At 47.5% G+C, this 12573-nt stretch overlaps 1 protein-coding gene across 7 annotated transcripts in view; it reads right to left on the bottom strand.

Moving 5' to 3' along the window:
- KIF16B (kinesin family member 16B) overlaps positions 1 to 4730 on the bottom strand; it is a 292648-nt gene extending 287918 nt beyond the window's left edge. For all 7 annotated transcript variants that reach the window (XM_055345060.1, XM_055345069.1, XM_055345039.1 and 4 more), the window contains exon 1: positions 4615 to 4730. In XM_055345060.1, coding sequence (XP_055201035.1) covers positions 4615 to 4661 — 47 coding nt within the window. In that variant the 5' untranslated portion in view covers positions 4662 to 4730. The remainder of the gene's footprint in view (positions 1 to 4614) is intronic.
- Positions 4731 to 12573: the final 7843 nt, after the last annotated feature.

Here is a 12573-nt window from a genome sequence, read left to right on the forward strand (position 1 = left end):
GTTGCCAGCATTCAGTAAATACTTTTTTGGTAAGAAAAATTTTCATATATTGTTATTGAATAAAATTACAATCATTAAATTGTAAAAATAACAGTAATAACAATAATCAATGTTTGCAGAAGCCCTGCTGCATGCCAGGCACTGTGTGGAAAGTGTCATCCACATACAGGATCTCATGTGAACCTCACAATGCTTGCCAACTGCAAATCATTAATAGATCTCGAAGTCAATTTAGTGGATCTAGAAAAAGCATTTTTTTAACAAGACAATAGAATAAAATAGGACAGAACAGAAAATATATGAATGAGTTACATCTAACATGTTAACACCTCATGAATCTTTTACATATCTACAGAGCTTCAATTTCAAATACATCATCGGTGAATCATGGTAAAAGATATATGAAAAAAGACCTTGCCTCACAACCACAAGCTATGTACAAGTACTATCACCCATCTTGCAGTCACAAAAACTGAGGTATGGTACAATTAAATCTATTGGTCAAATTCACCCAGCTCGTAAATGAGTCAAAACGAACCCATGAAGTCTACCTTCAGACTCCAGCTTCATCAATGCTGGCAAATCAATGGGAAATGGGACAGGATAGATGGCACCAGAGAATTATCTGCCGGGGGCGGGGGGGGGGGGGGCGGGGAGGTGGCTGGTGCTTGGTGCCTCAGTCTATTAAGTGTCAGACTCTTGATTTGGGCTCAGGTCATGATCTCAGAGTTGTAAGATCAAACCTCGCATTGGGCTGGAGCTGGGCATGGAGCCTACTCAAGATTCTCTGTCTCCCTCTTCCTCTGCCCTTCCTCTCCCAGAGATCTCACACTCTAAAAAAACAGAGAGAAAGAATAGTCTAGTGTTTCCATGGAAAAACAAACAAGTGAAACCAAAATGAAATGGACAAATTAGTTACCAAATCATTATTTTTGTTGTCTCTTCAGAGAGGAAAAAAAAAAAAAATCTCATAAAATCATAAAAAAATAAAATCAGTAAAAAAGAAAAGGCCGGGCCTAAGATCAATGGAAGAAATCACGAATAAAAAGGCATACATAAGACATACATACATACAGCATAAAAAGAAAATACATAAATGTTAAACCTTTGCTCATAAAAACTATGAGCGAATTAAGTTTTACTCATTCATAAAAAATAGATCTGTGACTGTCCTCAGAAATTGACTTCAGACAAGTTAACTATGTTTCCCAATCTGTACAATAGCATGACAATAACAATCTGTACCTACTAAGATGGTCACAAAGATTAAATCAGATTTTGTACCACTGCCACAGAGAGAACTTTCAGTAAAGGTGGCTGCTGCTATGTAATGCAAAGTAACTGCTCTTTCAAATTTGAAACTACTGCCACAGAACCCAAAGCACCACAGTGGTAAAAACAAAGGCACCACATCTTAGCCTGCATCAAGCCCTGGGTGTCTGTTTGCAAGGCTTCCAGCTCAGGTCAGCATCTCACTCCCTGCCTCCTTCCTTTCAGAGCCCAGGTTCCACAGCCATCCTCACCTCCCCAAACTCCAGGCCTCTGCCTTCTATTGGTTGTTCCCTCTTTGCCTAAAGCTCCTCTAAAGATTAACAGAACAAAAATTTTACATCTGCAATCCCATGTTCATCCTTATGTATACATCTTGGTAAGCAGGAACACAATCCATAAAATAAATTCTTAGAAATGAAACTGCCCAATTGGTGGGTTTATAAATTTCTAATTCTTACAGCTGCTGTTAAATTTCCCAATAAGAAAGTTTCAGAAGTTCTGACCCTTTATGATTTCATCAGCATTCCTTCGCCAGCACTTGATCAGTCAACATCCATCAATCTCACTGATAAAAAAAATGGTTTCTTACTGCTATTATAATTTGCAGGTTTAGGTCAAGTACTTTTTTGGTTGGTCACTTGTATATCTCTTTCCATTTCACTGCCAACTTCTGGATTATTGTCTCTCCTTGAAACTACCCTTTGGAACGTTGGTAACGTGTCTCCAACACCAAGGACCTCATCTTACTTGAATTCTCAGTGCACCATCTTGGCAACATCTGACACCAACAACCATCTCCTCCTTCAAGAGACATTTCTCCTTTCCCTGCCATGACAATTTGTTGTGCTGGTTCTCCATGAAGAGCAAGCCAATCTTCGCCCTAGAATCCTAAAGAAAAGGATAGCCCAGTATCCAATCCTTTTCACCATCACATTATCTTTTAGCCATATATACACATATGTATATATATATGTGTGTGCATGTGTCTATATATACATATATCTATATACATATATATAAAATGTGTGTTTTATACATATTTTCTCCTGAGAAATCTCCTTACTGTAACATTCTTAAACTGTCATCTATGCACAAAAGCTTTCCAAATGTCAGTCCTCAAATCACCTGAGACCTAAACCCATGTTTCTAACAGTCTACTGAACACCACCAAAGAGACAGTTGCATTCCTCACACTTGAGATAATCAACAGGGTCAACACGAGGGCAGCACTCACTCTTTGACAACACTGTGCTTGTTCTGGACACTTGCTGCATCTCATATGACCTTACATATCCAAGAAAGAATACATCTCACCTCACTATCCACCTCCCCAAAGCCTCTTCCACCTCTTTAACCATCAAACCTCAGTTAACAATTCTAGGTTTTTCCCCTACCCCCTCCTTCCCATCCAAGGATATGCAAAATCCTCTCAATTCTGCCAGTAAACTGTATGGGTGTATCTATCTAGCCTTCCCATTCCCACCTTTGGCTCAGACTGCTACGTCCTTATGTCTTGCCCTAATCCTGATGCCACCACCAGAGTTCTCTACTCAAAGCCCAAAAACCATCACTTCAATCTACCACCTCAAAGCACATGACTTTTGGATGTTTTCTGCAGTCTCTCCATATAACTGGGATCCAGGCCTACACTGGCAAAGGGCTGCGCTTGCACCATCACTCCCAACCAGCCCTATGTTTTAGGAGAGTCTGGCCAATATGCAATCCCTCCCCGATTAGACAGTGGGCTCTTAGAAGACACTCATTAAACCTCATTCACCTTATCCCCCATGTAGCACACAGGACAACTGCTGTGCATTTGGTAGGTGCTTTCTGAAATTACTCAATACAATCTTCTAGCACATGTTCATGCTATTCCAAAAAGAGGAAGGAAAAAGGAACTTCTTTCTACGCATAAATTCAGAACAAAGAAAAATCTTTTTAAATCATCTAAATGACTTTGCAGTCTGTCTTATATGCCTGAATATACATAAAAACATCTATATTCTCTTTGGACCTCCAAAAAATCAAACTCCTTCCCTAAAAAGCCTTACAAATAACTTCAAAATGGGGCACCTGGGTGACTCAGTCTGTTAAGCATCTGCCTTCTACTCAGGTCATGATCCCCAGGTCCTGGGACTGAGCCCCACACTGGGCTCCCTGATCAGTGGGGAGCCTGCTTCTCCCTCTCCCCTCTACTCTCACTCTCTCTGTCTCTCAAGTAAATATTTAAAAAAAAAAAAAAAGTAACTTAAAAATGACAAAAGCACTGGTTTCCAGTAAATACCAACCAGAATAATAATACTAACCAGAAAAAAAAAAAAAAAACAGATTTAAGTGAGTCAAAGAAGATTCTAGCAATCATTGATTTTTATGATCTTCTGATGCCCCAATCAGCTCTCAGAACTACCAGACAATGACTTCCACAAGTTTACATGAAAAAGTGGAAAGGCCACATGGTAAGTCAAACGTCCAACTGGACTGAGAAGCCAATAAAAACAAACGGCCTTGTGTGAACCAGGCCTGTCAAGTCGGAAGGACACATCCCATTTGGTTCTACTTCATTCTTTAAAGTCAAACCAATCTAAAAAGTAAAGCATCTTGTAAAGCATCTTTCTAAGCTGATTATAAAGAGATCATTGTGAAGGAAGCACAGATTATCTTTCAATGAATAGAGTCAAGTCATTCTGAAAAGCATTACTTTGTAGAAAAACCCGAGATTAGATTCTGTGTCTATGACTCTTCCCCTCTGTGAACGCCAGATTTCAGACACGTGTGCCTAAGTGTCCCCGATCTTTTTTCCCCCCTAACGTGAAAGCTCAGCTAAAGTTTCCCATCCACTCTTGAACGTGAAGAATTGCTCAGTTACTGACTGGAAGTCAGGGTTCACGCTCAGGGATCTGAGATCCTCTCTCACTAAGCAACTGCAAACAGTGTCTACTAGAGAACCGAGGGGAGTTCGCCTGACAGCTGTGGTGTCCCGTGACCTCCCTCCCACTCCACCCCACCCCCGCCCCCAAGGATTTTCCGCCTTCCTGGGAGTGATCCCTGGATGCTTCTGAAAAGGGGGAACACGCAAACCTGCGTTAATGGGACAGAAATGTTAATGGGACAGAAATCTCGTGACCTCGTGAACTCTGACCCCCAGAGTCCGCAGCAGGGCAGCGTAAAAGGCACAGAAAAGCATAAAGTGCTGCTCCAGGCCCCCAGAGGCCACAGCCAGGGACCAGCGGGCCAGGGGCCGCCCGTGCCCCTAAGTCCAGGCTGGCCTTTGAGGGGAGTTGGAGACTAGGTTCCCCCGGGTGGGGACGCATCGGGGGCCGCCTGTGGCCTCCCCCAACTCACCTGCGATTCATGGGCCGGACCCTCACGGCCACCTTGACTGATGCCATTGCTCATCCCGGCCCGGCCCGCGCGGGCTCCCACCTGCCCAGCACCCCGCGGCCGCCGGCGACTGTCGCGACTCGGCCCTCCGCTCCCGCCCACTTCCCTCGCCCCGCCCCGCCCCGCCCCGCCCCGCCCCGCCCCCGCCCGGCGGCTCCCAGCCGGACCTGGCGTCGCGCGGCGGCCCCACCTGCCGGGCCACTGAGCATGCCCAGAGCGGCTCCGGCCCGCGTGGTCCGCGCGCCGGGGTTTGGCGGCGGCCGGGCGGCGAGCAGGGGCGGGGTCGGGGCGCCCGCGCGCCGCCCCGCGGGGAGCGCAGTCCGGAGGGACCGCCTTGGGGGCGGGGGCCCGGGAGGAGGGACCTGGGGCAGGCTCCGGCCCGGCGGGATGTCCTGCCAGACCGAGGAGGAGGGTGGAGAGCAAGGGGCCGCGGGAACGTAGGGCCTAAAGCAAACACCTCGGTCCTGGGGCTCGGGCTACGGAAACAGTTTTCAGCCCTCGACGAGGACCTGCGGGGCGGGCGCCCGGGGCGCGGACATTGCCAGTTTGTTTGTGGGAGGCTCCGGGGGCCCTCCCTGCCGCTCCGCCGCGACCAGCCGCGGCCTGTGTTCCTCGCCTCGCCTCGCCTCGCCCCGCCCCGCCCCGCCTCGCCCCGCCCCGCCCCGCCCCGCCCCGCCTCGCCCCGCCCCGCCCCGCCTCGCCTCGCCTCGCCCCGCCCCGCCCCGCCTCGCCCCGCCCCGCCCCGCCTCGCCCCGCCTCGCCTCGCCTCGCCCCGCCCCGCCCCGCCCCGCCTCGCCCCGCCTCGCCCCGCCTCGCCCCGCCTCGCCCCGCCTCGCCTCAGGGACCCCGAGGAAGGGATCGAAGGCGGGAGGGCGCCGGGGTGGCTCAGCGGCCGGGCGTCCGCCTTGGGCTCAGGCCCCGCGTCGGGCCCCCTGCACGGAGCCTGCGTCTCCCTGTCGCTGCCTCTCTCTTCTGTGTCTCAAGAATAAATCTTTTAAAAGCCTAAAAAACAGAGGCCAAAAGGGTACCGAGTACCTAAAACTGCAGGCCAGAGTGTCTACATTGGCCGAAACCAGATCTTCACTGGACTTTTCGGCACTTAGGTCACAGTTTCGTACTTCGGTTCTTGGCTTCGTTTCCGTCTCAGTCATGCCGTGTTTGGGGGTGAGAGCGACCCTCTCTCCAGAGCTCAGGGCCTAAGAAGGGGGGGCAGAGCCAGCCCCCTCTCCGGGCCCCCCCCCCCCCCCGGCCCTTTCCTGAAGAACGTCAATTCTTCGAGCCGTGCATTCCTGCCTTTGCCCACACACCGGAGCCCAGCCCGCCCGTGAGCCACAGCGTCCCCTGGGGGCCCCTTCCCCCTGCTGCCCAGTTCCGGGCCCCTCAGCTCCACCAACCCGGCCCAGCCCCGGGACCCCACCCTTGCTGCCTGGCGGGGGCGTCTGGGTCGGCCGCGCCCTCCCTCAGGAGCCAGCCGGGCTCCGGAGGGATGCTTCGCGGGACGGCCCTCGCTCGCTCCCCTCCGTCCCTTAGGGTCGGTATCTCGGGCTCCCAGGGCAGCGAGAGCCGCCTGGCCGGGGCCCTAGTCCACAAGGAGCGGCCAGCGCCGGCCCAGGGGCTCCTGCAGAAGGCCAAGCTGTAACGCAGGCCACGGGGAGTGCAGCTCGACTGCCGGCTCTGACCCCGGCTTCGGGCGTCCTCCGGGCTGCATCGCTGGGTGCCTCTGCGGCTTCTGCCCTGCAGCAAACCGGAGACGATTCCAATTCCGTGGAGTCGGTTAGTGCATTAGTGACGTATGGTGCTGGCGAGCGTGGCCCACTCAGATAGGAGACCATCACGTCATCGCCTCCCCTGGGTTCCCGCGCTAGCCTGGAATCCGCCTCCCATTTGCTTCCGGGGCCCCGAGAAGCCCGAGCCTGGCCCGCGCGGCCCGCAGGCCCAGAGCTGGGGGCGGATTTGACCACCGCGAGCTGCAGGAAAACGCGGAGCGCCGGCAGCTGGACCGGGCCGCCGAGCATGCGCGGTCGCGGCCGGCCGGTTAGAGGCGCCGCCGGGGAGCCCGCGCGCGGCCCTGGCCACCCCAGGCAGGGGCGGGTCCGCCTCGCGTGGGAGCTGCCCCGGGACCTAGAGCCCGGCGCCTGCGGGGTCCCGGAGCCGGGCGCACGCGCTGCAGCGCCGGAGCTCGATCTTTAAAGACGACGAATTCAACCGCGTAGGAGGAGTTGTAGCCTGACTCCTTGAGGCGGTGTGACGGGCCTGGGGTTTCACTGGTTGATCGGTTGTGAGGCTGGATTCGTTATTTCGTTCTCTGATTTATTTCCAGCAGCCCCCAGGCCTGTGAACACACCGACCCCCTGTGACGTTCCGCTAGACCCAGAACCCCGGGGCAGAAAGTCTGCAAGAACCCAGAGAGGGACACTGCGGCGGGATCAGGGGAGGATTTTGCTTGTTTGGATGTACTTTATTTGGGTCTTCATTTATCTGTTCTTTTTCCTTTTTCTGGCGTTTAGCAATCTCTTTACTGCCAAAGTTGTGAGTGATTGACTCTTGGCTTCCTCATTTCAAAGTGAAACGACACTAGAATAGAATGTTCACTTCGCCTCAAAGTATTTGAATCGTCTTAACACATCATCAGCAGGGAGGGGAAGGTTACAATACCCCTACTACGTATCTCACCCCTAGCCTTTAAAACAAAATTGATTCACTCTCACAAATATGCCTCTTCAAAAACCTTGATAAGCAGCAGACGACGGGCACACTTAAATTGGGACGTAGGATACAACTGTCATCTTAGAAGCTCACCTACTTTCCTATGTGCTACAAGTACCCGCCTCGAGCAATCTATCACAGGGTACACTTCGCATCTCCTTGGGGGGTGTCTCTTACACCACGGGACTTAAGTTGAATTTAGAAGCTAAGCGGTGAGCCAATAAACAGAAATAAGTGTTCTGGTTTTCTAACAAATGCACGATAGTCTCAGAGACAGAAATTACAGATATCAAATCCAAACCCAGAACCATTTTCATTTTCTAAGTCATAAAACGTAAAGGTGAATGTAGGATCTTCTAAAATACTAAACATTAGGGATCCCTGGGTGGCGCAGCGGTTTGGCGCCTGCCTTTGGCCCAGGGCGCGATCCTGGAGACCCGGGATCGAATCCCACGTCGGGCTCCCGGTGCATGGAGCCTGCTTCTCCCTCTGCCTGTGTCTCTGCCTCTCTCTCTCTCTGTATGACTATCATAAATAAAAAAAAAATTTAAAACATTGTATTAAAAAAAAATACTAAACATTAAATGTAAAGATAGTTTGAAAAAGTGTGCTATGGAGCATGAGTTTGAAACCCGAACTACAAAGTAACGGTAACGATGATCACAGAAGTCATACATAGAAATTTTGCTGCAAAGCTACAGGCAGGTAGCTATGAGTGTCAGCTTTCTTTTAGCAGAAGTGAATGAGGAAATCACTGAAGAATCAGTTTAATAGAAACGGTCACCGAAAATCATAGTCATTTCATATACTAAGATGAAAAAAAGATGGTTTCAATTGCATATAACTATACCTATGGTTACAAATAGCTCAGAATTGGTGGGCTTTGTAGAGTCTGTGGCAACATTTCAACTTTTTAAGAGAAATTGCATTTAGTTGAAGAGATGGGGTAAAGTTTTGTGGATGAATTAGTTTTGGAGATGGGCAGAAGGGATGGAATTTGAACCCATCAAACTGACTTCTGAGCCAGAAAGAAAAAAAAAAAAATACGTTCATCCAATATTCAGAGTTCAGAAACCAGGGGTCTTGCTCTGGGAATAATAGTGAGAAAGCCTCTTTGCCTAAAACATCATGTGAGAGATTTAAACATAGTTGCAAAGGCTTCACCTCCTATACTTAAACCTTCCAATGTCACATTGCAGCAAACCCTCAAGCAGAGATGGAGTCTCGGCTCTCCACTTCTCTAATGTGGCTGCCCTCAGATCTTGCTCTGGCTCACAGAATGCTGCAGAATTAACTTTGGTACTTCGAACCTAGGTTTCTAAAGACCTTGCATGCTTCTACTCTAACTCCAGGGACCCTGCTGCTGTCCTGTGAGCAAGCCCAGGCTAACCTGCTGAGCGATGGGGTGACTCAGTCAAACCGAGTGCCACAGCCCATAGCCAGCCAACCACCAGACAGAGGAGTCATTTGGCCCCAGCCTGCCCCAGCCAACTCATTAGCTGATCAAAGATATATGAGAGAGGGCTGCCCAGAGTGACAGAGCCCATCCAGACCAGTAGAACCACTTGTTGTTGACTGAGGAGATCAGAATATTCCACCCCAAAATATGCCACTTTGACATAAGAATTCTTTTAACCTAAAGTCGATTAAGAAGAATCAAACTCAGAAAGAGCTCTTTGCCCTCCCCCATCTGTCTGAAAGTAGGGCATAAATTTCCCTTTGCGCAGGTGCCTCTTCTCTCCTCTCCCCTACCAAACAGGAGAACAGTCCTTATCACTGGAGAGAGACAACAAACCTTGCTAAAAAACCCTCATTTCCCATTAGCTTCCTTCATATATTTACTTTCCCACAATTTACTGCCCCTGGAAGCCCAAACCTTTTTCCTTTGTCTACTCTCTTCTCTGCAATTTATTGCCCATTGTTAAAACGATGTGTAAGTTCCTACATCTGGGCACTTTGGGAAAATATCATTTCTTTTCTGTGATGCCCTCTACATGCAGACAAAATAAGCCCTTTCTCCTGTTCATCTCTCTTCCTTCAGTTTAATTCACACACCCCAGGTCATAACTTAAGAGAGTCCAGAAAAAGGTTTTTTTCCTCCGTGACAAATCTAATGAGCAATAACCTAATTTGTCGCTTAAGCCATTTGGTTTGGGGTATTATGTGTGTGCTATTGCTTGCATTGCTTGCATTCAAATGCATCCTGTAATGTTATAAGGGACGCATCATTATCCCATAATGACAAAGATTTTAGATGGATATGGTGATTCAGGAGACTTTTAATCATATAGAAATATGAGTGACATAAAAAGCAGCTGTGGGGCAGCCCGGGTGGCTCAGGGGTTTAGCGCCGCCTTCAGCCCAGGGTGTGATCCTGGAGGCCGCGGGATCAAGTCCCACGTTGGGCTCCCTGCTTGGAGCCTGCTTCCCTCTGCCTGTGTCTCTGCCTCTCTCTCTCTCTCTCTCTCTCTCTCTCTCTCTCTCTCTCATGAATAAATAAATAAAATCTTAAAAAAAAAAAAAAGCAGCTGTGAACCATGGCCCTAATCAAGGGCTTTGGAGTTGTAGTCTGGAGCTGAGTCTTCATGACCATTTCTACATTCCAAATGAGGAGACAGGCAGGCAGGGTCAGACCAGCAATGTGACTATGGATACTATTTTCTTCACCACCCACCCAGCTCAGTGGAACCTAAATCAGTGAAGCCAAATCATGGAAGAAGAAATGTCCTCTGAACACATCATTTGCACTCTCACTGCCATACCTTTGATTCAGATGCACATCCAGCAGTAATGCCATCTCCTCTCCTTCTCTCCCACATTCAGCTCATCCTCTGGGTTCCACTACTGTCTGTAGTCTTCCTCCAGTGTACTGACTCACAGTAATCACTCTCTCGACCAAATGCTTTGCACCGTGGTGGGCAGCACTCATTTACTACTCACTGGAGAATTTTAAACCTTGGTTTTCTGTGTCTCACTTCCAACCAAATTATAAATCCTTTAAGGCTGAAGAACAGATCTTATAGTTCTCTATACTCTAGTATTACCAGATCAGTAAATGTTGAAGTGGATAATTAGCAAAACCAATAAACTCATCACGTTATTCTGTTCCTGTAGATAACCAGTATATAAATATGAATTTCCATGTGATGATTCTTTGGCCCATTTTGTCTTTTTTTGTTCCTCTAACCGGGTCATAACATAAAGGTTATGCCATTTGTTACTGACAAGCTTAATTAAACCCATTATAATTTGTTAACCCCGTGCTTGCTTTGTAATTAACATTGATTAACACAAACAAGTACAAAATAGGCCATCAGCACTTTCCAGAAGTGCTGATTACAATTATATTGATAATTCAATACACTAGAGAAGATGATGGGATAGTAATTTGCACTCTCTTTACATAAGAAGACAAATGCTACCAGGCAACACTAGACCTAGAAATAAAATACTTTGTTCATCAGAATCACCTGATTGAACCTTCACACTGTCAGGCCACTCTGTGACTGTTTAAACCTTTGTAGGATTACTGAAGTCACGGCTCCTACTAACTTGCTTCATTGCACCTCTGAACCAGAGAAGAAAAGCATTTCAAGTACCTCCTATACTTAAACCTTCCAATGTCACATTGCAGCAAACCCTCAAGCAGGATCCGTCTAAGCTGCCAGACGGATCGTAGAATGTTTAGCCACAGCAAAGCAGCCCCTAAATGCTCATGAAAGACAATTATAAGGCCAATATCACATTTGGTAGTTCTGGGATGTGTCCAGGGCTTGATGGCGGCAGGTTGAAGATGCACAATGATGAGCATGCACCAGCATGGGATCCAAAATCTCTCCGTGACCGATAACCTGAAAATAAACTCTATCTGCCTACTCAAAATACAAAACACAAAGCCAGCAAAACTCATATCCCAGTATATTCAAGAACATGTTGAAATTTCCTTTCTCCCTGAGCTCAGAAGTGGAGAACAATTATTCTTGTCATCCATTTTAAAGGAGCCCACCAGGCTCCCATATGATGGTGGTCCATTACAGTGGGGGTAGGCACACATTTGAACTTTCCTGTATTTCTAGGAATAAAGTTGGGATGCTTAGGAGCTGTAGCAATTTTTGTTCTCTATTTAAAAAAAAAAAAAAAGTAAGTGGGACTCTGCCCCTCTGCACTCCACGGAGGAATTAACAGAATTGATATCATACAGATCAATTTGCCCTGTGCAAATGATGTGATAATGAGGCCATGGAGTTTTTATGGTTCTCTGTTACTGCTCCAGAAAGTATGTTCCAGAAACCGTTCAAACCGTCTAAAAGGAATATTAGTAGAAAATGGGGTGTGTCAAATTTGTTGCTGAAAGATTAATGTTTATGAAGATCCCTGAGACACCAAGACTTCTGTATAAATGTGTGACTCATTGAAGGAAAATCTGCCAGATGAAAAAGTATGGTGAAATTTGCTGATGGTTATATAGCTTCTAACCCAAATGTCTGAGCCCTCAGAGCTAGGCCTTCTTTTTGCACTCTCCAGCAGCGGATGTGTTGGAAAAAGTGCTAGAAATGGAAATGTAGCTGTCAGAAGTAGAATTGAATAAAGAAAAAGAAGAAACACAACAAAACAAAAATCCCAAACACATTAATAAAAAGAGTCAGCCTTAAGCAAGACTGTGACATTGTGACATTTGCCTTCTTGCCTGCTATTATCAAACATCATAATCAGGTTCTTATAAGAATCCCAAAGGATTGCAGAGAGCCATTTAACCCTTTCTCTCCCAGCATCCCATCTCTCTCTGTCTCATAAATGTTAGGTATGTTAGACGTTTTTGTCTTCATTTATTTCTTAAGTAAGATGTAAAATACATTCAGTGGTGTCCATAAAGCATACTAATCTTATGTGTATAACTAGATGAATTGTTTTATATATTTATACCCATGTAAACACCATGCAGATGAGATTCATAACATTCCCACCATGCCAGAAACCTCCCTCAAGCTATAGACTTTTTATTTTAAAGTCAGGTTTATTGAGGTATCATTTTCATACAGTATTATTCACCATGGTTAGTAGGCAGGTTTGTGAATTTTGACAAATAGGTGTGTGGCCACCAATACAATCAAAATATAGAACTGTACCATGACCCCGCCCCCAAAACTCCCCTGTGCCCCTTTGTAGTGAACTCCTCCCTCCATCTCCATCCTCTGGCAACCACTAATCTGTCTT

Source organism: Nyctereutes procyonoides, unplaced genomic scaffold (genome assembly GCF_905146905.1).
Source record: "Nyctereutes procyonoides isolate TBG_1078 unplaced genomic scaffold, NYPRO_anot_genome, whole genome shotgun sequence".
Classification (NCBI taxonomy): Eukaryota; Metazoa; Chordata; class Mammalia; order Carnivora; family Canidae; genus Nyctereutes; species Nyctereutes procyonoides.